The sequence below is a fragment of the Tachyglossus aculeatus genome, chromosome 2 (genome assembly GCF_015852505.1).
Source record: "Tachyglossus aculeatus isolate mTacAcu1 chromosome 2, mTacAcu1.pri, whole genome shotgun sequence".
NCBI lineage: Eukaryota > Metazoa > Chordata > Mammalia > Monotremata > Tachyglossidae > Tachyglossus > Tachyglossus aculeatus.
The window spans coordinates 33,341,926-33,368,877 of record NC_052067.1 but is presented as its reverse complement, the minus strand read 5'-3'; the positions used below and the strand labels follow the sequence as shown (position 1 = coordinate 33,368,877).

The 26,952-nt window shown below is 45.2% G+C and overlaps 2 protein-coding genes across 2 annotated transcripts in view; one reads left to right on the top strand and one right to left on the bottom strand.

Moving 5' to 3' along the window:
• Window positions 1-506: 506 nt before the first annotated feature.
• On the bottom strand, window positions 507-10,848 carry DPH3 (diphthamide biosynthesis 3). Its single transcript, XM_038771253.1, has 3 exons — window positions 10,733-10,848; window positions 3,358-3,432; window positions 507-1,592 (listed from the first exon to the last, which is right to left on the bottom strand). The coding sequence occupies exons 1-3, from the start codon at window positions 10,838-10,840 to the stop codon at window positions 1,527-1,529; spliced, it is 249 nt and encodes an 82-aa protein (XP_038627181.1). The 5' UTR covers window positions 10,841-10,848; the 3' UTR covers window positions 507-1,526.
• Window positions 10,849-10,995: 147 nt separating this feature from the next.
• OXNAD1 (oxidoreductase NAD binding domain containing 1) overlaps window positions 10,996-26,952 on the top strand; it is a 47,056-nt gene continuing 31,099 nt past the window's right edge. The window contains exon 1 of the mRNA XM_038765480.1: window positions 10,996-11,019. The gene's annotated coding sequence lies outside the window, so the exon portion shown is untranslated. The remainder of the gene's footprint in view (window positions 11,020-26,952) is intronic.

The window sequence follows — 26,952 nt, the reverse complement described above, 5'->3', positions numbered from 1 at the left end:
GGCATTTAAAGATGTGTAATTAGGTTTCAATTGCTTCCGTAAAGCTACAACCCCAAAATCTGTCCAAGTTTGAGACCCTTCTTTTTGCCTTCACTGAATTCTCATCTTTTGCTCCTAAGACGCCACTTATTAAAATTGATCCGAAAGGCAGGAGCCTGTTTTTCCACATGCAAAGAAGTTGCACCCTCAGTATTTTAAAAATTGGGCCTAATTTTTTTTACTTTGAGGCAAGAAATTGTGACTCTGAGTTCTCTGTCCTCTAGATTAGTAATTGGAAAGGGTAGTAGTACTCTGATTAGTGGACAATCACAGATCACAGGCACCCCACCTTTAAATATGTGTGTGAGACATTGGCTTGTGACACCTGTGAATGAATATAGAGATACAGGTAGGAGGGGGCTCTAGGGAATATACATTGTATACATTACAGTGTCTGTAAAAAAAACCCCATACACCAATTTAAAGCTTGGAACAGTTGACAGCCCAGGAGGTGGCCCAAGGGAGTGTCAATGGACCGTTTAGATGGCATCTCAGTGGTAGCGAGGAGTTGGTGACAGATCACAATTACAACTTTAAAGCTTCTAGTTCTTGTTTAATACAGAGAATATGTTTTTTGGTTCTGTGGTTTTCTTAAACAGTTCAGACGACTTCAGTGATTCGGTCAATTGTTTTAGACACACTATCATTCGTATTACTGCTATTTATGGCAGATTAAACGGCTGCCAATGTTGTCCAGCTTCTTTCCGGGTAGGATGGATGGTATCTGGCAATTTCTCCTCTTCCTCCTCTTCCCCTGAAATATTTCACTTTTCGACTTCCCCTAATCCTCCACGGCACAGGTGACCGTTACCTTTGGGGAAGTTGTCAATTCACTGGACTTTCTCTTCCCGGCTATCGCCGATGACTGGAAAACAGCATGAGATGCTAATCCAACCCCCAGACTCAATCCTGTTTTTGAAAATATTTGCCGGGAAAGGGGACTGAGCAGAAAAAGTCAGTCCTGTAGAGTGAATCTCAAATTAGGAGAACTTTGAAGGATCTGTTGCCAACTTGTACTTCCCAAGCGCTTAGAACAGTGCTCTGCACACAGTAAGCGCTCAATAAATACGACTGACTGAATGAATCAGTAACATCCATCCAGATTGCTGAAAAATGCTACTGATTTCGAGGTAGAGGATGCATTGAATTAAGTTTAAAAAAAATGAGACGGTGTATTACATAATGAATTTGAAGAAGCCTCTGCTGATTTGGAGATGTCCTTTGGAAATACTAAAAAGTGCAACACCGTAAAACTGGATAAACATTCAAGCTTGTATACGCGAAAATCCCAATCTGGGCATTTCTGCCAGCTGAGCTGTTTATTGTCCACAGTATTGCAGTGACTTAAAGACTTAAAGTGACTTAAAGTGACTTCCTCACGACACCTCCAGTTACACGGCCACTGTCCGGGAAGTCCTGTTTTATGACATTTCTCATTCATCCAAGGCCCATCCGTGGAAGGTTGGAATAAATTACTGAGGTGGTCTTCAGCATTTAACCAATTCCTTCTCACTGGAAGGTGCTGCAACTACTTCACCACTCATAAACTGATCCTAAAGGAGGCAAACAACACAATTAAGCACCTAAAATTCAGAAATCTTACCAAAGTTTTTAAACACAACATCAAATAAGACCTGCTTTACGCCTTATTACTCCTGTGCTTTCTTATAAATCATTCATGTGACTGCGCAGGTATGAACTCTAATGGCTGCATTATCCTTGAGGCCTAAATGCGTGTTTATTTTACGAAGACAATGAACTTCGTCAAACTTTGTCAAACCATGATCAGGGACATTCAAGGCCCTACTGAGAGCTCACCTCCTCCAGGAGGCCTTCCCAGACTGAGCCCCCTCCTTCCTCTCCCCCTCGTCCCCCTCTCCATTCCCCCCGTCTTACCTCTTTCCCTTCCCCACAGCACCTGTATGTATGTATATATGTTTGTACATATTTATTACTCTATTTATTTTACTTGTACCTATCTATCCTATTTATTTTATTTTGTTAATATGTTTGGTTTTGTTCTCTGTCTCCCCCTTCTAGACTGTGAGCCCACTGTTGGGTAGGGACTGTCTCTATATGTTGCCAACTTGCACTTCCCAAGTGCTTAGTACAGTGCTCTGCACACAGTAAGCACTCAATAAATACGATTGATTGATTGATTGTTCTCTGTCTCCCCCTTCTAGACTGTGAGCCCACTGTGGGGTAGGGACTGTCTCTATGTGTTGCCAACTTGTACTTCCCAAGCGCTTAGTACAGTGCTCTGCACACAGTAAGCGCTCACTAAATACGATTGATTGATTGATTGATCTTAACTATTCAACATTGTTACGCATGTTCTGGATAGACTTCAGTCCGTCCGTTCCCCAACCCCTTCCCTGGTCACTTCAAGCATTTGCGAAACATTTCTAGAATTCAGAGTGGACAAAAAAACTTAAAACCTCCTAGAATTGTCAATTTAGAGTGGGTACAGCCAGGGAGAAGACATGAAAAACGAACTCATCCATTTGTTCAGAATGAAGTTTGCGGGCTGCTACGGACTTCAACTATCCATTGTCTTCCTGTCCTTTTACCCAGGATAGTCAGATGTAGGTTCTAAGACTCTTCTATTTATTTTATTTTGTTAGTATGTTTGGTTTTGTTGTCTGTCTCCCCCTTCTAGACCGTGAGCCCACTGTGGGGTAGGGACTGTCTCTATGTGTTGCCAACTTGGACTTCCCAAGCGCTTAGTACAGCGCTCTGCACCCAGTAAGTGCTCAATAAATACGATTGATTGACTCCAGACCCGTGGGCGGAATTCCAAAATGCTTCAAATATCAAATCAGTGATTTGTGAAGGACCGTGATCACTTGTCACGAAGACGGGGGCAAGGAAGAGGAGCAAACTTTTCCATTTTCTTCCCAGCCTGGCAAGAAGTCAGGGATGTCCATAGTCTCAATGGATGCCGAGTGGGCTGGCTAGATTCCCCGCTGATACAATAGACGATCCTCTCACCCCGATTCTTTTGGGTTTCCCAAAAGGACATTTCCAGAACTTCAATCAATCAATCAATCGTATTTATTGAGCGCTTCCTATGTGCAGAGCACTGTTCTAAGCGCTTGGGAAGTACAAATTGGCAACACATAGAGACAGTCCCTACCCAACAGTGGGCTCACAGTCTAAAAGGGGGAGACAGAGAAAAGAACCAAACATACCAACAAAATAAAATAAATAGGATAGAAATGTACAAGTAAAATAAATAAATAAATAAATAAATAGAGTAACTTCACTGATATCGCTATCACGCATCCCTTTCCACGCCAAGAATCTCAAAACGCTTACCTTGTCGTATATCACTTTTATAAGGAGGGAGCAGCTTGGACAGGTAGCAACGTCTTCTCCGTTTTCTAAGTCTTCCTGCAATAAGATAGCGCAATTAATCAGCGGTATTTATCTATTCATCGCAAAGCACTGTACTAGGCACTTGGGAGGGTATAGTACAACGGAGTTGGTAGAGACATTCCTTGACCGTGGGGCCTGGTGGAGTGGATAGAGCATGCACTTGGGAGTTGGAAGGCTGTGGCTCTTTTATAATAATAATAATAATAATAATAATAATAATAATAATGATGGCATTTGTTAAGCGCTTACTATGTGCAGAGCACCGTTCTAAGCGCTGGGGGGGGTACAAGGTGATCAAATTGTCCCACGTGGGGCTCACAGTCTTAATCCCCATTTTACAGATGAGGTAACGGAGGCTCAGAGAAGTTAAGTGACTTGCCCAAGGTCACACAGCAGACATGTGGCGGAGCCGGGATCTTGACTGTGAGCCCGCTGTTGGGTAGGGGCCGTCTCTATATGTTGCCAACTTGGACTTCCCAAGCGCTTAGTACAGTGCTCTGCACACAGTAAGCGCTCAATAAATACGATTGATTGGTTCTAATGCCGGCTCCGCCACTTGCCTGCTGTGCGGCCTGAGGCGAGTCACCCGCTTCTCTGGGCCTCAGTTCCCTCATCCGTAAAATGGGGATTAAGACTGTGAGCCCCACGGGGGACAGCCTGCTGAACCTGTATCTACCCAGTTGGTACATAGTAAGCGCTTAACAAATACCATTATTATTACCCTAGTAAGCGCTTAAATACCATTATTATTACCCCAGCTCTTAGAACAGTGCTTGGCACATAGTAAGTACTTAACAAGTACCATTATTATCATTATTATTATTCAAGCGCTTAGTACAGTGCTCCTTCTAGACTGTCTCAAGTGCTTAGTACAGTCGGGACTGGGTCGGGACCGTCTCTATATGCTGCCGACTTGTCCTTCCCAAGCGCCTAGTCCAGTGCTCCGCACACAGCAAGCGCTCAATAAATACGACTGAACGAATGAATGAATGCTCTGCACACACGAAGCGCTCACTAAATACAACTGAATGGAATTATTATTATTATTAATCCCCCTTGCCACTAAGTAGACACTGGTTAAGACAATTTTTGATTGATTGATTGATTGAAGTGACTTGCCCCAAGTCACACAGCTGACAATTGGCAGAGCCGGGATTTGAACCCATGACCTCTGACTCCAAAGCCCGGGCTCTTTCCACTGAGCCACAATGCTTATTATTATAAGATTAATAATAATAATAGCATTTGTTCATTCATTCAGTTGTACTTATTGAGCGCTTATTGCCACTGCTTTTGAGGCCCAGGGGAGTGAACAACTTGCCCCAGGTCACACAGCAGGGGTCTCTTCCTCCCTTCAAAGCCCTACTGAGAGCTCACCTCCTCCGGGAGGCCTTCCCAGATTGAGCCCCCCATTTTCCTCTGCTCCTCCTCCCCTCCCCATCGCCCTCCCCCCCTTGCCCTCCCCCCAGCACTTGTATATATTTATACATATTTATTACTCTATTAATGATGTGTCTATAGCTATAATTCTATTTATTCTGATGGCATTGACTGTCTGTCTCCCCCTTCTACAGACCATCAGTGCTCAGTAAGTACAGCCGAATGAATGAACAAATGCCATTATTATTATTATTATTATTATTATTAATCTTCTAAACTGGGAGCCCGCTGTTGGCAGGGATTGTCTCTATCTGTTGCCAAATTGTCCTTTCCAAGCACTCAGTCCAGTGCTCTGCACACAATCAGTGCTCAATAAGTACAGCCGAATGAACAAATGCCATTATTATTATTATTGTTATTATTAATCTTCTAAACTGGGAGCCCGCTGTTGGGAGGGACTGTCTCTATCTGTTGCCAAGTTGTCCTTTCCAAGCGCTTAGTACAGTGCTCTGCACATAATCAGCGCTCAATAAGTACAATTGAATGAACAAATGTCATTATTATGATTATTGTTATTATTAATCTTCTCAACCGGGAGCCCGCTGTTGGTAGGGATTGTCTCTCTCTGTTGCCAAATTGTCCTTTCCAAGCGCTTAGTCCAGTGCTCTGCACACAATCAGCGCTCAGTAAGTACAACCGAATGAATGAACAAATGCCATTATTATTATTATTGTCACTATTAATCTTCTCAACTGGGAGCCCGCTGTTGGTAGGGATTGTCTCTCTCTGTTGCCAAATTGTCCTTTCGAAGCGCTTAGTCCAGTGCTCTGCACACAATCAGCGCTCAATAAGTACAACCGAACGAATGAACAAATGCCATTATTATTATTAATCTTATAATAATAAGCAGCGTGGCTCAGTGGAAAGAGCCCGGGCTTTGGAGTCCGAGGTCATGGGTTCAAATCCCGGCTCCGCCAATTGTCAGCTGTGTGACTTTGGGCAAGTCACTTCAATCAATCAACCAATCAATCAATCGTATTTATTGAGCGCTTACTGGGTGCAGAGCACTGTACTAAGCGCTTGGGAAGTACAAGTTGGCAACATATAGAGACAGTCACTTCTCTGGGCCTCAGTTACCTCATCTGGAAAATGGGGATTAAGACTGGGAGCCCCCCGTGGGACAACCTGATCACCCTGTATCCTTCCCAGCGCTTAGAACAGTGCTTGGCACATAGTAAGGGCTTAATAAATGCCATTATTATTATTATTATAATGATGGTATTTGTTAAGTGCTTACTATGTGCAAAGCCCTGTTCTAATCTTCTAGACTGTGAGCCCGTTGTTGGATAAGGATTGTCTCTTTTACCGAATTGTCCTTTCCAAGCGCTTAGTCCAGTGCTCTGCACACAGTTAGTGCTCAATAAGTACAATTGAATGAATGAACAAATGCCATTATTATTATTATTATTATTAATCTTCTAGACTGTCATATTTATAGCGCGCTCAGAACAGTGCTCTGCGCTTAGTAAGCGCTTAACAAATGCCATCATTGTTGTTAGTATTATTATTATTATAAGCGCTTAGTACAGTGCTCTGCACACACTTATCCATCCATCTATTCATTCATCCACCTATGCATTCATTCAGTCACACTTATTGAGCGCTCAGAACAGTGCTCTGCGCTTAGTAAGCGCTTAACAAATGCCATCATTGTTGTTAGTATTATGATTATAAGCGCTTAGTACAGCGCTCTGCACCCACTTATCCATCCATCTATTCATTCATCCACCTATGCATTCATTCAGTCGCATTTATTGAGCACTCAGAAGTGCTCTGCGCATAATTAGCGCTTAACAAATGCCATCATTGTTGTTAGTATTATGATTATAAGCGCTTAGTACAGCGCTCTGCACACAGCTATCCATCCATCTATTCATTCATCCATCCATCCATCCAGTCATATTTATTGAGCGCTCAGAACAGTGCTCTGCGCTTAGTAAGCGCATAACAAATGCCATCATTGCTGTTAGTATCATTATTATAAGCGCTTAGTACAGCGCTCTGCACACACTTATCCATCCATCTATTCATTCATCCACCTATGCATCCATCCAGTCATATTTATTGAGCACTCAGAACAGTGCTCTGCGCTTAGTAAGCGCTTAACAAATGCCGTCATTGTTGTTAGTATTATGATTATAAGCGCTTAGTACAGTGCTCTGCACACAGCTATCCATCTATTCATTCATCCATCCATTCAGCCAGTCGTATTTATTGAGCGCTCAGAACAGTGCTCTGCGCTTAGTAAGCGCTTAACAAATGCCATCATTGTTGTTAGTATGATTATAAGCGCTTAGTACAGTGCTGTGCACACACTTATCCATCCATCTATTCATTCATCCACCAATGCATCCATCCAGTCATATTTATTGAGCGCTCAGAACACTCCTCTGCGCATAAGCGCTTAACAAATGCCATCATTGTTGTTAGCATTATGATTATAAGCACTTAGTACAGTGCTCTGCACACAGCTATCCATCCATCTATTCATTCATCCATCCATCCATCCAGTCGTATTTATTGAGCGCTCAGAACAGTGCTCTGCGCTTAGTAAGCGCTTAACAAATGCCATCATTGTTGTATTATGATTATAAGCGTTTAGTACAGTGCTCTGCACACAGCTATCCATCCATCCATCTATGCATTCATTCATTCATTCAGTCGTATTTACTGAGTGCTCAGAACAGTGCTCTGAGCTTAGTAAGCGCTTAACAAATGCCATCGTTGTTAGTATTATGGTTATAAGCGCTTAGTACAGCGCTCTGCACACAGCTATCCATCTATTCATTCATTCATCCACCCATGCATTCATTCATTCATTCAGTCGTATTTATTGAGCGCTCAGAACAGTGCTCTGCGCTTAGTAAGCGCTTAACAAATGCCATCATTATTATTAGTATTATTATTATAAGCGCTTAGTACAGCGCTCTGCACACAGCTATCCATCCATCTATTCATTCATTCATCCACCTATGCATTCATTCATTCATTCAGTCGTATTTATTGAGCGCTCAGAACAGTGCTCTGCGCTTAGTAAACGCTTAACATATGCCATCATTGTTATCATTATTATTGTTATAAGCGCTTAGTACAGCGCTCTGCACACAGCTATCCATCCATTCATTCATCCACCCATGCATTCATTCATTCATTCAGTCGTATTTATTGAGCGCTCAGAACAGTGCTCTGCGCTTAGTAAGCGCTTAACAAATGCCATCATTATTATTAGTATTATTATTATAAGCGCTTAGTACAGTGCTCTGCACACAGCTATCCATCCATCTATTCATTCATTCATCCACCTATGCATTCATTCATTCATTCAGTCGTATTTATTGAGCGCTCAGAACAGTGCTCTGCGCTTAGTAAGCGCTTAACAAATGCCATCATTGTGGTTAGTATTATGGTTATAAGCACTTAGTACAGCGCTCTGCACACAGCTAACCATCTATTCATTCATTCATCCACCTATGCATTCATCCATCCATCCAGTCATATTTATTGAGCGCTCAGAACAGTGCTCTGCACTTAGTAAGCGCTTAACAAATGCCACCATTATTATTAGTATTATGATTATAAGCGCTTAGTACGGTGCTCTGCACACAGCTATCCATCTATTCATTCATTCATCCACCTATTCATTCATTCATCCAGCCAGCCAGTCGTATTTATTGAGCGCTCAGAACAGTGCTCTGCGCTTAGTAAGCGCTTAACAAATGCCACCATTGTTATTAGTATTATGATTACAAGCGCTTAGTATGGTGCTCTGCACACAGCTATCCATCAATCTATTCATTCATTCATTCATCCAGTCGTATTTATTGAGCGCTCAGAACAGTGCTCTGCGCTTAGTACGCGCTTAACAAACGCCATCATTGTTGTTAGTATTATGATTATAAGCGCTTAATACAGCGCTCTGCACACAGCTATCCATCTATTCATTCATTAATCCATCTATTCATTCACTCATCTATCCATCCAGTCGTATTTATTGAGCGCTCAGAACAGTGCTCTGCACATAGTAAGCGCTTAACAAATGCCATCATTGTTGTTAGTATTATGATTATAAGCGCTTAGTACAGCGCTCTGCACACAGTTATCCATCCATTCATTCATTCATCCACCTATGCATTCATTCATTCATTCAGTCGTATTTATTGAGCGCTCAGAACAGTGCTCTGCGCATAATAAGCGCTTAACAAATGCCATCATTGTGGTTAGTATTATGATTATAAGCGCTTAGTACAGTGCTCTGCACACACTTATTCATCCATCTATTCATTCATTCATTCATCCAGTCATATTTATTGAGCTCTCAGAACAGTGCTCTGCGCTTAGTAAGCGCTTAACAAATGCCATCATTGTTAGTATTATGATTATAAGCGCTTAGTACAGTGCTCTGCACACAGCTATCCATCTATTCATTCATTCATCCACCTATTCATTCATTCATCCATCCAGCCAGTCATATTTATTGAGCGCTCAGAACAGTGCTCTGCGCTTAATAAGCGCTTAACAAATGCCATCATTGTTGTTAGTATTATGATTATAAGCGCTTAGTACAGTGCTCTGCACACAGCTATCCATCTATTCATTCATTCATCCACCTATTCATTCATCCATCCAGCCAGTCATATTTATTGAGCGCTCAGAACAGAGCTCTGCGCTTAGTAAGCGCTTAACAAATGCCATCATTGTTGTTAGTATTATTATTATAAGCGCTTAGTACAGTGCTCTGCACACAGCTATCCATCTATTCATTCATTCATACACCTATGCATTCATTCATTCATTGTCGTATTTATTGAGCGCTCAGAACAGTGCTCTGCGCTTAGTAAGCGCTTAACAAATGCCATCATTATTATTAGTATTATTATTATAAGCGTTTAGTACAGTGCTCTGCACACAGCTATCCATCCATTCGTTCATTCATCCACCTATGCATTCATTCATTCAGTCGTATTTATTGAGCGCTCAGAACAGTGCTCTGCGCTTAGTAAGCGCTTAACAAATGCCATCATTGTTGTTAGTATTATTATTATAAGCGCTTAGTACAGTGCTCTGCACACAGCTATCCATCCATCCATCTATTCATTCATTCATTCAGTCGTATTTATTGAGCGCTCAGAACAGTGCTCTGCGCTTAGTAAGCGCTTAACAAATGCCATCATTGTTGTTAGTATTATGATTATAAGCGCTTAGTACAGTGCTCTGCACACAGCTATCCATCTATTCATTCATTCATCCACCTATTCATTCATTCATCCATCCAGCCAGTCATATTTATTGAGCGCTCAGAACAGTGCTCTGCGCTTAGTAAGCGCTTAACAAATGCCATCATTATTATTAGTATTATTATTATAAGCGCTTAGTACAGTGCTCTGCACACAGCTATCCATCTATTCATTCATTCATCCACCTATGCATTCATTCATTCAGTCGTATTTATTGAGCGCTCAGAACAGTGCTCTGCGCTTGGTAAGCGCTTAATCAATCAATCAATCAATCAATCGTATTTATTGAGCGCTTACTATGTGCAGAGCACTGTACTAAGCGCTTGGGAAGTATTGTTATCAGTATTATTGTTATAAGCGCTTAGTACAGCGTTGTGCGCACAGGAAGTGCTCAATAAATTCGGTTGAATGAATGAATGATGAGGGGGCGCGCGGCAGGTCCGGCGTGCCCCGCCAGGGGGCGCTCTGGGCCCCGGGCCACGCGACCGCCCCCCCAAGCTCCGTCTCCATGGCGACGCAGCGTCGGCTCCGTCCGCTTCCGGCGGGCGGAACCTTGTTCCGCGCGGAACGCGCGCGCGGCCGGACGGGAAACGCGTGCGCACCGAGTCCGCCCGCCCGCCGGTCCCCCCGCCGGTCCCTACCCTGGTGATGACGAAGTTGTCCCCGCACGGGCAGGGATAGGAGTAGGTCTCCGTCTCCTCGTCGTACTCGAAGTCCTCGATCTCCACCTCGTCGTGGTACACCGCCATGGCCGGAGGGGAGGGGGGGGGCCCGCCCGAACTTCCGCTTCCGGCCGCGCGCCCCGGAAGTGGGCGGGGCCGGGCCGCGTCGCCGTGGAGACGGGTCGTTTCCCGGCGCGGCCGCTGGGCGGCGCTGTCCGCGCCGCCGGCCTGGGGGGAGCGCACGTGCGGACGCCGGGGACCCGGATGTAAGTGACCCCCTGCCCCCCCCACGCGTGACCTCTGACCCCCCCTTGTAGGCTAAGGACTGTCTCTATAATAGTAAGTAATTTGTACATTTTTTTAACTCTATTTATTTATTTATTTATTTTATTTGTACATATCTATTCTATTTATTTTATTTTGTTAGTATGTTTGGTTTTGTGCTCTGTCTCCCCCTTTTAGACTGTAAGCCCACTGTTGGGTAGGGACTGTCTCTAGATGTTGCCAATTTGTACTTCCCAAGCGCTTAGTACAGTGCTCTGCACGTAGTAAGCGCTCAATAAATACGGTTGATGATGATGATAATAATAATAATAATAATAATAATGGCATTTGTTAAGCGGTTACGATGTGCCAAGCACTGTTCTAAGCGCTGAGGAGGTTACAGGGTCATCAGGTTGTCCCCCATGGGGCTCCCAGTCTTCATCCCCATTTTACAGATGAGGTCACTGAGGCCCACAGAAGGATAATAATGATATTTGTTAAGCGCTTACTATGTGCCAAGCACTGTTCTAGGCGCTGGGGAGGTTACAGGGTGAGCAGGTTGTCCCACGTGCGGATCCCAGTCTTCATCCCCATTTTACAGACGAGGGAACTGAGGCCCACAGAATAATAATAATATTTATTAAGCGCTTACTATGTGCCAAACACTGTTCTAAGCGCTGGGGAGGTTACAAGGTGATCAGGTTGTCCCACGTGCGGCTCCCAGTCTTCATCCCCATTTTACAGATGAGGGGACTGAGGCCCTGAGAATAATCATAATAATAATAATAATGATATTTATTAAGCGCTTACTATGTGCCAAGCGCTGTTCTAAGCGCTGGGGAGGTTACAGGGTGAGCAGGTTGTCCCCGGTGGGGCTCCCAGTCTTCATCCCCATTTTACAGAGGAGGTCACTGAGGCCCACAGAAGAATAATAATGATATTTGTTAAGCGCTTACGATGTGCCAAGCGCCGTTCTAAGCACTGGGGAGGTTACAGGGTGAGCAGGTTGTCCCCGGTGGGGCTCCCAGTCTTCATCCCCATTTTACAGATGAGGTCACTGAGGCCCACAGAATAATAATAATGACATTTGTTAAGCACTTATGATGTGCCAAGCCCTGTTGTAAGCGCTGGGGAGGTTACAGGGTGAGCAGGTTGTCCCATGTGGGGCTCCCAGTCTTCATCCCCATTTTACAGAGGAGGTCATTGAGGCCCACAGAATAATAATAATGGCATTTGTTAAGCGGTTACGATGTGCCAAGCACTGTTCTAAGCGCTGGGGAGGTTACAGGGTGAGCAGGTTGTCCCACGTGGGGCTCCCAGTCTTCATCCCCATTTTACAGAGGAGTGAACTGAGGCCCACAGAAGAATAATAATATTTGTTAAGCGCTTATGATGTGCCAAGCGCTGTTCTAAGCACTGGGGAGGTTACAGGGTGAGCAGGTTGTCCCCTGTGGGGCTTCCAGTCTTCACCCCCATTTTACAGAGGAGGGAACTGAGGCCCACAGAAGAATAATAATGATATTTGTTAAGCGCTTACTATGTGCCAAGCACTGTTCTAAGCGCTGGGGAGGTTACAGAGTGAGCAGGTTGTCCCACGTGCGGCTCCCACTCTTCATCCCCATTTTACAGAGGAGGGAACTGAGGCACAGAGAATAATAATAATAATGACATTTGTTAAGCGTTTACTATGTGCCAAGCGCTGTTCCAATCGCTGGGGAGGTTATAGGGTGACCAGGTTGTCCCGCGTGCGGATCCCGGTCTTCATCCCCATTTTACAGATGAGGGAACTGAAGCCCAGAGAATAATAATAATAATGACATTTGTTAAGCGCTTACTATGTGCCAAGCACTGTTCTAAACGCTGGGGATGTTACAGGGTGAGCAGGTTGTCCCCCGTGGGGCTCCCAGTCTTCATCCCCATTTTACGGATGAGGTCACTGAGGCCCACAGAATAATAATAATGACATTTGTTAAGCGCTTATGATGTGCCAAGCACTGTTGTAAGCGCTGGGGAGGTTACAGGGTGAGCAGTTTGTCCCACGTGGGGCTCCCAGTCTTCATCCCCATTTTACAGAGGAGGTCACTGAGGCCCACAGAAGAATAATAATGGCATTTGTTAAGTGCTTACGATGTGCCAAGCACTGTTCTAAGCGCTGGGGAGGTTACAGGGTGAGCAGGTTGTCCCACGGGGGCCTCCCAGTCTTCATCCCCATTTTACAGATGAGGGAACTGAAGCACAGAGAATAATAATAGTAATAATGACATTTGTTAAGCGTTTACTATGTGCCAAGCGCTGTTCCAAGTGCTGGGGAGGTTACAGGGTGACCAGGTTGTCCCACGTGCGGATCCCAGTCTTCATCCCCATTTCCACTGGGGAGGTTACAGGGTGAGCAGGTTGTCCCCCGTGGGGCTCCCAGTCTTCATCCCCATTTTACAGATGGGGTCACTGAGGCACAGAGAATAATAATAATAATAATAATGATGACATTTGTTAATCGTTTACTATGTGCCAAGTACTGTTCTAAGCGCTGAGGGGGATACAAGGTGATCAGGTTGTCCCACATGGGGCTCCCAGTCTTCATCCCCATTTTACAGATGAGGGAACTGAGGCCCACAAAATAATAACAATAATAATGACATTTATTAAGCGCTTACTATGTGCCAAGCACTGTCCTAAGCGCTGGGGAGGTTACAGGGTGACCAGGTTGTCCCACATGGGGCTCTCAGTCTTCATCCCCATTTTACAGGGGAGGGAACTGAGGCCCAGACAATAATTATAATAACAGTGGTATTTGTTAAACACTTACTATGTGCCAAGCACTGTTCTAAGCGCTGGGGGAGATACAAGGTGAGCAGGTTGTCCCACGTGGGGCTCCCAGTCTTCACTCCCATTTTACAGAGGAGGGAACTGAGGCCCAGAGAATAATAATAATAATAATTTTGTTTTGTTAATATGTTTTGTTTTGTTCTCCGTCTCCCCCTTCTAGATTGTGAGCCCACTGTTGGTCAGGGACCGTCTCTATATGTTGCCAATTTGTCCTTCCCAAGCGCTTAGTACAGTGCTCTGCACACAGTAAGCGCTCAAATGTGTTTGAATGAATGAATGCTGTGCACATAGTAAGCGCTTAACAAATGCCATCATCATTATTATTAATCAATCAATCGATCGTATTTATTGAGCGCTTACTGTGTGCAGAGCACTGGACTAAGCGCTTGGGAAGTCCAAGTTGGCAACATCTAGAGACGGTCCCTACCCACCAGTGGGCTCACAGGAGGGAAGCAGAAGGACGCGGGTTCTAGTCCCGCCTGTGTGACCTTGCTCAAGTCATTTGACTTCATCGGGGCCTGAGTTCCTTCGTCGGCGCAATGAGGATCAAGACTGTGAGTGTCCTCTGGTGATGATGATGGCATTTGCTGAGCGCTTACTATGTGCAGAGCACTGTTCTAAGCGCTGGGGGGGGATAAAGGTGATCAGGTTGTCCCACGTGGGGCTCACATTCTTCATCCCCATTTGACAGATGAGGTAACTGAGGCTCAGAGAAGTGAAGTGACTGGCCCAAGGCGGAGCCGGGATTCGAACCCATGACCTCTGACTCCAACGCCCGGGCTCTTTCCACCGAGCCACGCTGCTTCTCACCTCCTCAGTGGGTCTCCTTCTCTCTTGTCCTGCTGCCAGCCCCCGGCCCACGTCCTTCCCCTGGCCTGGAATATGCCCTCCCTCCCGTGGTATTTATTGAGTGCCAACTGTGTGCAGAGCACTGTGCTAAGGGCTTGGGAGAGTACAACTGAACAATAGAACGGACACATTCCCTGACCACAAGGAGCTTACGGTTCTGAACCCAGTAACCATTCAATACCATAGGGTAGCAGCCTGGCCTAGTGGTGGACTTTCCAAGCGCTTAGTACAGTGCTCTGCACGCAGCGCTCAATAAATGCAATTGAATGAATGAATGAATCTCCCAAACTAGCTCTCTTCCTCCCTTCAAAGCCTTACTGAGCGCTCACCTCCTCCAGGAGGCCTTCCCAGACTGAGCCCCCCCTTTCCCTCTCCTCCTCCCCTCCCCACAGCACTTGTGTATGTTTTTGTGTATTTGTTGAGAAGCAGCGTAGCTCAGTGGAAAGAGCCCGGGCTTTGGAGTCAGAGGTCGTGGGTTCGAATTCCAGCTCGACCAGTTGTCAGCTGTGTGACTTTGGGCAAGTCACTTCACTTCTCTGGGCCTCAGTTCCCTCATCTGTAAAATGGGGATGAAGACTGCGAGCCTCCCGTGGGACAACCTGATCACTTTGTAACCTCCCCAGCGCTTAGAACAGTGCTTTGCACATAGTAAGCGCTTAATAAATGCCATTATTATTATTATTAGAGACAGTCCCTACCCAATAGCGGGCTCACAGTCTAGAAGGGGGAGGCAGACAACAAAACAACACATATTAACAAAATAAAATAAATAGAATAGTAAATATGTACAAGTAAAATAGAGTAATAAATCTGTACAAACATATATCCAGGTGCTGTGGGGAAGGGAAGGAGGTAGGGCAGGGGGATGGGGAGGAGAAGAGGGAAAAGGGGGCTCAGTGTGGGAAGGCCTCCTGGAGGAGGTGAGCTCTCAGTAGGGATTTGAAGGGAGGAAGAGAGCTAGCTTGGCGGATGTGCGGAGGGAGGGCTTCCCAGGCCAGGGGGACGACGTGGGCCGGGGGTCGACGGCGGGACAGGCGAGAACGAGGCACGGTGAGGAGATTAGCGGCCGAGGAGCGGAGGGTGCGGGCTGTATCAATTAAACAATTTCTTGGAGCGGAACACTTCTGAGCACTCGGGCTGGCCTTCTGCACTTTCAGAATCAACCCTCTGACTCCATCCCTTCTCACTTAATAAGGTGCTTGTACTGACTCATTTTCTTTCCGTGACCATCGTCATCAAATGCTCACTCTCCGACATTTACATCCCCTCTGCCCTCAAACGTACTCACGGCACATCTAATATTGTAAATAAACCCCTCACGGCACATCTAATATCGTAAATAAACCCCTCACGGGGCATCATCTAATATCATAAGTAAACCCCTCTCGAGCCCATCGCATCCTTCTACTCCGTCCCCATCTCCTTGCCGCTGTTCCTGGCCAAAGTCGTCAGATGGGTTTTATGTACCCGCTGGCTTCAGTTCATCACCCCCTCCTCGCCTCCCTCCTTGACCCTCCACAACCCAGTCTCTCTTCTCTTTTCTGAAACTGCTTCCAGTTGGCCGTAAGGCACACAGTCCCCTTGCCCCCTCCTACTTTACCTCACTGCTTTCCTATTAAAAGCCAGCCCACACACTTTGCTCCTCTAATTCCAACCATTCATTCAGTCGTATTTATTGAGCGCTTACGGTGTGCAGAGCACTGTACTAAGCGCTCGGGAAGTCCAAGTTGGCAACATATAGAGACGGTCCCTACCCAACAACGGGCTCACGGTCTAGAAGGGGGAGACGGACAACAAAACAACGAACCCACTGTACCCCCCGGGTTTGGCTCCTCTGATGCCAACCAACCCACTGTACCTCCATCTTGTCTATAATAATAGTGTTGGTATTTGTTAAGCACTTACTATGCGCAAAGCACTGTTCTAAGCGCTGGGGAGATTACAAGGTCCCACATCACAGTCTTAATTGTTGTCTTCAGTCTTAATTATGTGTTGCCAATTTGTATTTCCCAAGCGCTTAGTACAGTGCTCTGCACATAGTAAGCGCTCAATAAATACGATTGATGATGATGATGAATCCCCGTTTTACAGTTGAGGTAACTGAGGCCCAGAGGAGTGAAGTGACTTGCCCAAAGTCACACAACTGACAGTTGGCAGAGCCGGGATTTGAACCCGTGACCTCTGACTCCAAAGCCCGGGCTCTTTCCACTGAGCCACTGCCCCTCATCCACATCCTGCCTTTGGTGTAGAATTCCCTCCCACTTCGTGTCCAACATATGATCACTCTCCTGTCATCATCATCAATAATCGTATTTATTTAATAATAATAATGGCATTTATTAAGCGCTTACTATGTGCAAAGCACTGTTCTAAGCGCTGGGGGGGGATACAAGGTAATGAGGTTGTCCCACGTGGGGCTCACAGTCTTCATCCTCATTTGACAGATGAGGGAACTGAGGCCCAGAGAAGTGAAGTGACTTGCCCAAAGTCACACAGCTGACAAGTGGCGGAGCCGGGATTCGAACCCATGACCCCTAACTCCAAAGCCCGGGCTCTTTCCACTGAGCCACGCTGCTTCTCATTTCTCATGCTTCTTATTTAGCGCTTACCTTGGGCAGAGCATGGTACTAAGCACTTGGGAGAGAGTAAGACAACAGATTAGCAGACACATTCCCTACCCATGAGTTCAGTCCAGAGGGGGAGACGGTCATAGATCTTACATAAATCCTTTATAATATATACTTTAAAGATATGTATGTAGAGAAGCCCAGGCTTTGGAGTCAGAGGTCATGGGTTCGAATCCTGACTCTGCCACATGTCTGCTGTGTGACCTTGGGCAAGTCACTTAGCTTCTCTGAGCCTCAGTTCCCGCATCTGCAAAATGGGGGTGAAGACTGTGAGCCCCGCGTGGGACAACCTGATCACCTTGTACCCTCCCCAGCGCTTAGAACAGTGCTTTGCACACAGTAAGCGCTTAACAAATGCCATTATTATTATTATTATTATTATAATGTACATAAGTGCTACCCACCTTCAAGACTCCGAGACCTTCCCCAACTAACCCCTCATTTCCTCTTCTCTCACTCCCTCTTGCTTTGCCCTCAGACTTTCACCTTAGATTCACCCCACCCTCAGCCACAGGGCACGAACGTATATACCTGTAATTATTTCATGTATATTAATGCCTATCTCCCCCTCTAGATTGTAAGCTTATTGTGGGCAGGGAATGTGCCCACCAACTCTGTTATATTGTACTCTCCCAAGTGCTTAGTACAGTGCTCTGTACAGTGCTCAGTTCTGGACTGTGAGCCCACTGTTGGGTAGGGACCGCCTCTATATGTTGCCAACTTGTACTTCCCAAGCGCTTAGGACAGTGCTCTGCACACAGTTAGCGCTCAATAAATATGATTGATTGATTGCTCTGTGTAAAGTAAGTGCTCAGTAAATGCCATTGGTTAGAGAAGCAGCGTAGCTCAGTGGAAAAGAACACGGGCTTTGGAGTCAATCAATCAATCGTATTTATTGAGCGCTTACTGTGTGCAGAGCACTGTACTAAGCGCTTGGGAAGTACAAGTTGGCAACATATAGAGACAGTCCCTACCCAACAGTGGGCTCACAGTCTAAAAGGGGGAGACAGAGAACAAAACCAAACATGCTAACAAAATAAAATAAATAGAATAGATATGTACAAGTAAAATAAAGAGAGTAATAAATATGTACAGACGTATATACATATATACAGGTGCTGTGGGGAAGGGAAGGAGGTAAGATGGGGGGGATGGAGAGGGGGGCGAGGGAGTCAGAGGTCATGGGTTCAAATCCCGGTCCGCCAGTTGTCAGCTGTGTGACTTTGGGCAAGTTCCCTCATCTGTAAAATGGGGATGAAGACTGTGAGCCCCCCGTGGGACAACCTGATCACCTTGTAACCTCCCCAGTGCTTAGAACAGTGCTTTGCACATAGTAAGCGCTTAATAAATGCCATCATCATCATCATTATTATTATTATTATTAGTGTCAAGGTGGCAGAAAGGTTAGAGACAGGAAGAGATTATTAGATGTGGCATGGGTAGACTGTGAGTCCACTGGTGGGTAGGGACCGTCTCTATATGTTGCCAACTTGTACTTCCCAAGCGCTTAGTACAGTGCTTTGCACACAGTAAGTGCTCAATAAATACTATCGAATGAATGAATGAATGAACTGGTGACTGGAGAATGCAGGCTCAGTGGAATGAAGGTAATAAAAACCAGAAACTCAACGCCATTTCAAATTTCATGAAACAGCAGTTGTAATCACTCCTAGAATTCTTGTTTACTGTTACCTTTTTGTGGGTACTTTTATTTCTGATAATAATAACGATGGCATTTGTTAAGCGCTTACTATGTGCAGAGCACTGTTCTAAGCGCTGATACTTGTAAAGTGCTTACTATATGCCAGGCACTGAACTAAGCACTGGGGTAGGTACAGGATAATCAATTTGGACACAGTCCCTGTCCCATATGGAGCTCACAGTCTAAGTCAGAAGGAGAAGGGTGGAACATTTTGTTGTAAGACAGTGAGCCAGAAATAACTTGTCAGTTGGCACAGGGTATTTTAAATTCCTTTGAGCCCATCGTATTTTTGTTGAAGCATTGTTAATTCTAATATCACGGCAAGCAATGATAGAATAAGGGCTAGTAGTTCTGTTCAGTGCTATTGAAGGTTGAGTCTGCTAAATGGAGAACAAAGGGAGTTGGCATTTGAGAGTTTATGCCAAAAACAACTAGAGAAAATCTTTATAATTATTTAACAAATACAATAATAAACCATTCTGGACTTTTAAAGGGGAAGAGAAGAGAATTAAATTGAATTAAGCCCCAAGTTTCTACGTAATATAGACCATGTCTCATCCTAAAAAGGAGAATCAGCAGTTTTAATGTACCTCTAAAATTAAATTTGAAAGGTACTTTATATTCGGTTGTGTAAACTTTGTGTTCTACACCGAATGTCTTGAAACAAAACTTGAGTATCTCATACAAGCAAAAAGCTGCCTACCTTAAAAAACAACCACCCCAAAACAACATTTCCCTTAATGGAATTTAGGAGTGCATTTATTACGGTGTCTTGTTTTTTTTTTTTGCCATAAATCTTCCACTTTAAAGTCATGGTTTGCCCATTTGTGGAAAACTTCATAGTTCTAGTCACTGCATCCCTGGTAGGAATAATAAGAGGTGGAGAACAGCCAAGATGACCAGGGACTGGAGCAGCTTTCTGATCTGAAAAGACACAAGCCACGGGAAACACGATAGAAGTTTGCAGGATTGTGAAGGGAGTTTCTACTGTTGGGTAGGGACTGTCTCTATATGCTGCCAACTTGTCCTTCCCAAGCGCTTAGTACAGTGCTCTGCACACAGTAAGCGCTCAATAAATACGATTGATTGATTGATTTTAAGGCGGGCATCAGATCCCACGACATCAGAACAAGAGGACAGACCCCCATGGACGCTTGAAGGTGATAGGTTCCAATAAAGGAAAGGAAACATTTCTGTACCCAACGGCTGATAAGCATATGGGATTCATTGTCGTAGGATATGTCAGTAGGTTTCCTAGGGAATTGCATAAATTTATGCCTGAGCAGGCTATCTGACTCCTTCCCCTCCCCAAATTTCTCCAGATTCTCCTAAAATCCCTCCTCTTCCAACAAGCTTTCCCCAAGTAATTCCCAACACCCAACTGCTATCAACCCACCAACCATTTCTAACAGTATCCCTCCCTCAGCAGTTGTTACTTAGGTTTATTTCAATTGTACATCCTACCATTCTGATTATTTGTAAGTATTTTTTTTTTTACGTGTCCCGTGTTGGAGTGTAAGCTTTTGGTGGATAAGGACCATGTCACGTCTTTCCGTTGTACTTTGTGAAGCGCATAGGGCAGTGCATTGCACTCCATGGGTGGCACCCCATCATTGGGCAGGGATTGTCTCTAGTTGTTGCTGAATTGTACTTTTCAAACGCTTAGTACAGTGCTCTACACACAGTAAGTGCCCAATAAATACGATTGAGTGAAGGAAAGAATACCGCTGCTGCTGCCACGACCATCCCCGCCACCACCACCATAGTGGGTTTCTGGAGAGAAAGTTAAAGATGTTAACGGGGTTCATATCTCAGTATTCGGAGGGAGGCCAAGGGGGGCAATCAGTCAATCAATCAATCGTATTTATTGAGCGCTTACTGTGTGCAGAGCACTGTACTAAGCGCTTGGGAAGTACAAGACGGCAACATATAGAGACAGTCCCTACCCAACAGTGGGCTCACAGTCTAAAAGGGGGAGACAGAGAACGAAACCAAACACTTTGCACATAGTAAGCGCTTAATAAATGCCATTATTATTATTATTATTATTATCATTACTAGGGGACAACCATCACAGGGTTCCTTACAAGGGGCTTGTTGACCTTGTCAGAGACAGGATACCGGCCCAGAAATGGCATTTTCTTTCTTACCTAAAAGAAGGCAGGAAAAAAAAATAAACTTCCATTTTCTCAAGTAAAATATGAGCTGCTTGTTGAAGGGAAGGAAAGGTTCTCATTAAGTGGATTGAATTATGTTTTGTAAAGATTTTGAAAATCCTTTGACATTTATAGAGTAGGTTTAGTTTTCCAGGCACTCGACAGAACATTATTAAAAAAAAACTACTTTTCCTCAAAGAGCTTTCATATTGAACAGATGGAATAAGTTTCTTGAAAATATGAGAGAATTGTCTGTTTTTAAAATCTCATAACTTCTGATTGCCTCCTTGGCATCAGTAGATGGCACTGTGGGCAACGTTATTTGTAATAGAAAAAAAGATTTTGGACTAAATAATGACATTTATTTCTATTTGTAATAGAAAAAAAGATTTTGGACTGAAAAATAAAAATTCTTCCCTATGTTGAGGAAGAGCTTATGAAGTCTAAGTAGGTGGGTAGGGAACTGGGTTTCCCATTTGGCTAAAGCAGAACATTTAAACAACTTGACCATTTCACCACATGCTGTTGTTCTGCTAATTTTTGAAATGCGCCCAAAATACTGAGTCTCTGAGAAGACCTGAGAGGTACTGTGGAGATTGGGGTTAACTTCTCTCTACCTCCATTTCTTCATCTATTAATAATAATAATAATAATGGTGGCATTTATTAAGCGCTTACTATGTGCAAAGCACTGTTCTAAGCACCGGGAAGGTTACAGGGTGATCATGTTGTCCCACGGGGGGCTCACAGTCTTCACCCCCATTTTCCAGATGAGGGAACTGAGGCTCAGAGAAGTGAAGTGACTTGCCCAAAGTCACACAGCCGACAAGTGGCGGAGCCGGGATTCGAACCCATGACCGCTGACTCCAAAGCCCGGGCTCTTTCCACTGAGCCACGCTGCTTCTCTTATTAAATCTATTAAATTGAGAAATATAGAGAGAAGCAGCGTGGTTTAGTGAAAGAACCCCAGCTTGGGAGTCAGAGGTCGTTGGTTGTAATGCCGGATCTGCCACTTAGCTGTGTGACTTTGGGCAAGTCACTTAACTTCTCTGGGCCTCAGTTACCTTATCTGTAAAATGGGGATCAAGACTGTGAGCCCCACCTGATTGCCTTGTTTCTACCCCAGTGCTTAGAACAGTGCTGGGCGCATAGTAAGCGCTTAACAAATACCATCAGCATAGGGACTGAAGAGCTGGCTTGGGCTAAAGACAGAAGTCTTTGACGAGGGGAAGGAGGTGTAGGGAAGACAGGACTGTGAAGGACAGTCAGGGAGAGGGAGAAGAAGACAAGAAGAGAAGTACAAACATTAGGAGGTGAATTCTGCAGCCAGGGATTGGAAGAGAAGCTGACGAAAGAAGGGATGGTTAGTGGGGGAAGAGATGGTAAGGGACAAGGAAAAAGAGGGGAGGAATTTCGAGAAATAAAGGAGAAAAATCAATTAAAAACATCCAAAGTAAAAGAGAAAATGAGAACAAAGAAGAGGGACAAGAAATATGGGTAAGACCAGGAGAAAACCAGAGGCAGAAATACCATATTTACCTGCATCATTTTTGAAACTCTCAAATGAGGGAAGGAGCATTCACAGTAAGCGCCACTGTTGTTATTTTTGTGGAGGAAATTAAATGTATTAGTACAGTGCTTTGCACACAGTGTAAAGCCTCATTAAATATGATTGAATGAATGAGAGAAAAGGGAGGAAAGCAGAAGAAAGAAGAGAAAGTGAAGCGGGCACTTGAGACCAAGTCTTTTACATGTACTGCACTCTCCAAGTGCTGCGTACAATAGGCTCTCAATGAATTATGGTAACCGGCCAACAAATGGCATTCATTGAGCACCTGCTCCGTGCGTACCTGTGTACTTTGTCTTGTCTTATGCCTTGGAGTCGTTTCCGACCCATAGCGACACCACGGACACATCTCTGCCAGAACGCCCCGCTCTCCATCTGCAATCGTTCTGGGAGTGTGTCCATAGAGTTTTCTTGGTCAAAATATGGAAGTGGTTTATCATTACCTCCTTCCGTGCAGTTAACTTGAGTCTCCGCCCTCGACTGTCTCCCGTGCCGCTGCTGCCCAACCCAGGTGAGTTTTGACTTGAAGCAGATTGCCTCCCACCCTCTAGCCACTGCCCAAGCTAGGAATGGAAGGGTAGCTACCGTTACTGCCGTCAGCCACTTGCACAGCTTGTGGCTTCCACCCTCAGACCGAAAAGCAGGAGAGCAGTGGCCAGATAATAATAATAATAATAATAATAATAATAATAATGACATTTATTAGTCTCTTTCTCAGTCTCTTTTGCAGGCTCCTCCTCCCCCTCCCATCCTCTTACTGTGGGGGTTCCCCAAGGTTCAGTTCTTGGTCCCCTTCTGTTCTCAATCTACACTCACTCCCTTGGTGACCTCATTCGCTCCCACGGCTTCAACTATCATCTCTACGCTGATGACACCCAGATCTCCATCTCTGCCCCTGCTCTCTCCCCCTCCCTCCAGGCTCGCATCTCCTCCTGCCTTCAGGACATCTCCATCTGGATGTCCGCCCGCCACCTAAAGCTCAACATGTCGAAGACTGAGCTCCTTGTCTTCCCTCCCAAACCTTGTCCTCTCCCTGACTTTCCTATCTCTGTTGACGGCACTACCGTCCTTCCCGTCTCACAAGCCCGCAACCTTGGTGTCATCCTCGACTCCGCTCTCTCATTCACCCCTCACATCCAAGCCGTCACCAAAACCTGCCGGTCTCAGCTCCGCAACATTGCCAAGATCCGCCCTTTCCTCTCCATCCAAACCGCTACCCTGCTCATTCAAGCTCTCATCCTATCCCGTCTGGACTGCTCCACCAGCCTTCTCTCTGATCTCCCATCCTCGTGTCTCTCTCCACTTCAATCCATACTTCATGCTGCTGCCCGGATTATCTTTGTCCAGAAACGCTCTGGGCATACTACTCCCCTCCTCAAAAACCTCCAATGGCTACCGATCAATCTGCGCATCAGGCAGAAACTCCTCACCCTGGGCTTCAAGGCTGTCCATCACCTCGCCCCCTCCTACCTCACCTCCCTTCTCTCCTTCTACTGCCCAGCCCGCACCCTCCGCTCCTCCACCGCTAATCTCCTCACCGTACCTCGCTCTCGCCTGTCCCGCCATCGACCCCCGGCCCACGTCACCCCCTGGGCCTGGAATGCCCTCCCTCTGCCCCTCCGCCAAGCTAGCTCTCTTCCTCCCTTCAAGGCCCTGCTGAGAGCTCACCTCCTCCAGGAGGCCTTCCCAGACTGAGCCCCTTCCTTCCTCTCCCCCTTGTCCCCCTCTCCATCCCCCCATCTTACCTCCTTCCCTTCCCCACAGCACCTGTATATATGTATATATGGTTGCACATATTTATTACTCTATTTATTTATTTATTTATTTATTTTACTTGTACATTTCTATCCTATTTATTTTATTTTGTTGGTATGTTTGGTTTTGTTCTCTGTCTCCCCCTTTTAGACTGTGAGCCCACTGTTGGGTAGGGACTGTCTCTATGTGTTGCCAATTTATACTTCCCAAGCGCTTAGTACAGTGCTCTGCACATAGTAAGCGCTCAATAAATGTGATTGATTGACGATTGATTGATTATTAAGCGCTTACTATGTGCAATGCACTGTTCTAAGCGCCGGGGAGGTTACAAGGAGATCAGATTGTTCCACAGGGGGCTCACAGTCTTAATCCCCATTTTACTGATGAGGGAACTGAAGCCCAGAGAAGTTAAGTGATTTGCCCAAAGTCACGCAGCTGACACTTGGCGGAGCCGGGATTTGAACCCATGACCTCTGACTCCAAAGCCCGCGCTCTTTCCACTGAGCCACATCAGTGAGGGGTGGGAGAAGGGGAGGGTCAGATGGAGCAGAGGCCCGGAGAGGGGACCGCCGCCACAGACCGCCTGTCCTCCCATTCCATCCCAGGCTGGCCCTGGAAATCGGCCCTGGCACAGCCCGCCTTCACCCCCGTGGCCCTTTTGTGCCCATCCTTGCACTCTACCATTTCCACTTTCTCTAATTTAGATCAGTATCTGTCTCCACCCCTAGAATGTAAGCTCACTGTGGGCAGGAACTGAGTCTGTTATAGTGTTAGATGGTACTCTCCCAAGTGCTTAGTACAGTGCTCTTGCACACAGTAAATCAGTCAATCAGTTGTATTTATTGAGCACTTACTGTGTGCAAAGCACTGTACTAAGCGCTTGGGAAGTCCAAGTTGGGAACATATAGAGACAGTCCCTACCCAACAGTGGGCTCACAGTCTAAAAGGGGGAGACAGAGAACAAAACCAAACATACTAACAAAATAAAATAAATAGAATAGATATGTACAAGTAAAATAAATAGAGTAATAAATATGTACAAACATATACACGTATATACAGGTGCTGTGGGGAAGGGAAGGAGGTAAGATGGGGGGGATGGAGAGGGGGACGAGGAGGAGAGGAAGGAAGGGGCTCAGTCTGGGAAGACCTCCTGGAGGAGGTGAGCTCTCAGTAGGGCCTTGATTGATTGGGTCATGTCTGTTAGCTCTGTTGCCTTATACTTTCCTGAGCACTTAATACAGTGCCAGTATTATGTACCCAGTTCCCTTATCTGTAAAATGGGGATCAAGACTGTGTGCCCCACGTGGGACAACCTGATTACCTTGTGTCTACCCCAGTGCTTAGAACAGTGCTTGACGCATAGTAAGCGCTTAACAAATACTTGAGACTTGGTCTCAAGTGCCCGCTTCACTTTCTCTTCTTTCTTCTGCTTTCCTTCCTTTTCTCTCATTCATTCAGTCATATTTAATGAGGCTTTACTGTGTGCAAAGCACTGTACTAGTACACTTAATTTACTCCATAAAAATAACAACAGTGGCGCTTACTATGTATGCTCCTTCCCTCATTTGAGAGTTTCAAAAACGATGCAGGTAAATATGGTATTTCTGCCTGTGGTTTTCTCCTGGCCCATATTTTTTGTCCCTCCTCTTTGTTCTCATTTTCTCTGTTACTGTGGATGTTTTTAACCGATTTTTCTCCTTTGTTTCTCTTGTACCCGGTAAGCACTCAATAAATACCATAGATGGATATCATGAAAGGGGTTGGTATGGCGGTGGTAGCGGCAACAGTTGTTTGAAAGGGTACGGAAAGCAGGAAAGCCACGGCTTAGGAACTAGGGAGCCAGGTATATAAAGAAGCGTTGGGGTGCTTCGGCGCTGGGGCAGGGAATCTCAGCAGGAAAGAGATTGGGATAGAATGCTTCTAGGGAATTGGGAATTGTTCTTCCCTCGACATTACACCTATCAGAGAAGGAAGCGAGGAGATGACAGAAGTAATGGTTGCACAAATGTGAGCGGCACTGATCAAGGCACGTGCACTCTAAGGAGAGTTTTCTTTAATTCGAGGGCTAGTTGGGAATGCAAACCTCATGTTATAGAACTGAGGGAGGGTGGCTAAGGTTTCCGGGGTAACGATCAATCGATCGATGGTATGTATTGAGTGCTTACTATGTGCAGCAGACGGTACTAATTGGATGTAACTGAAAAACACTGGGAGAAAAATGTCTATCTCGTTTATTCCTAGCAACAGTTGTCACATCACAGTAAAGTGTGTTTGCTGTATTCTAGCTGTCCTTATATTATAGCTGTATTTTAGTGTCCTGAAAAAATGTAACAGCAAATTTGGGGAAGATAGGAATTGGAATTGGGAGAGTTTTAATATGAACATTTTTACAGAGAGCCAGTAGAAGGATTTAAACTAGCAGTGGCATCCATAGAAAGCATTTTCAGAATA

Coding starts and splice junctions, on each gene's coding strand:
- DPH3 (XM_038771253.1), bottom strand. CDS start 10,840: ATGGCGGTGTACCACGACGAGGTGGAGATCGAGGACTTCGAGTACGAC. Junction 3,433..10,732: donor ACAACTTCGTCATCACCAGG/GTAGGGACCGGC, acceptor ATCTTATTGCAG/GAAGACTTAGAAAACGGAGA. Junction 1,593..3,357: donor TAAAAGTGATATACGACAAG/GTAAGCGTTTTG, acceptor TGCCTCCTTTAG/GATCAGTTTATGAGTGGTGA.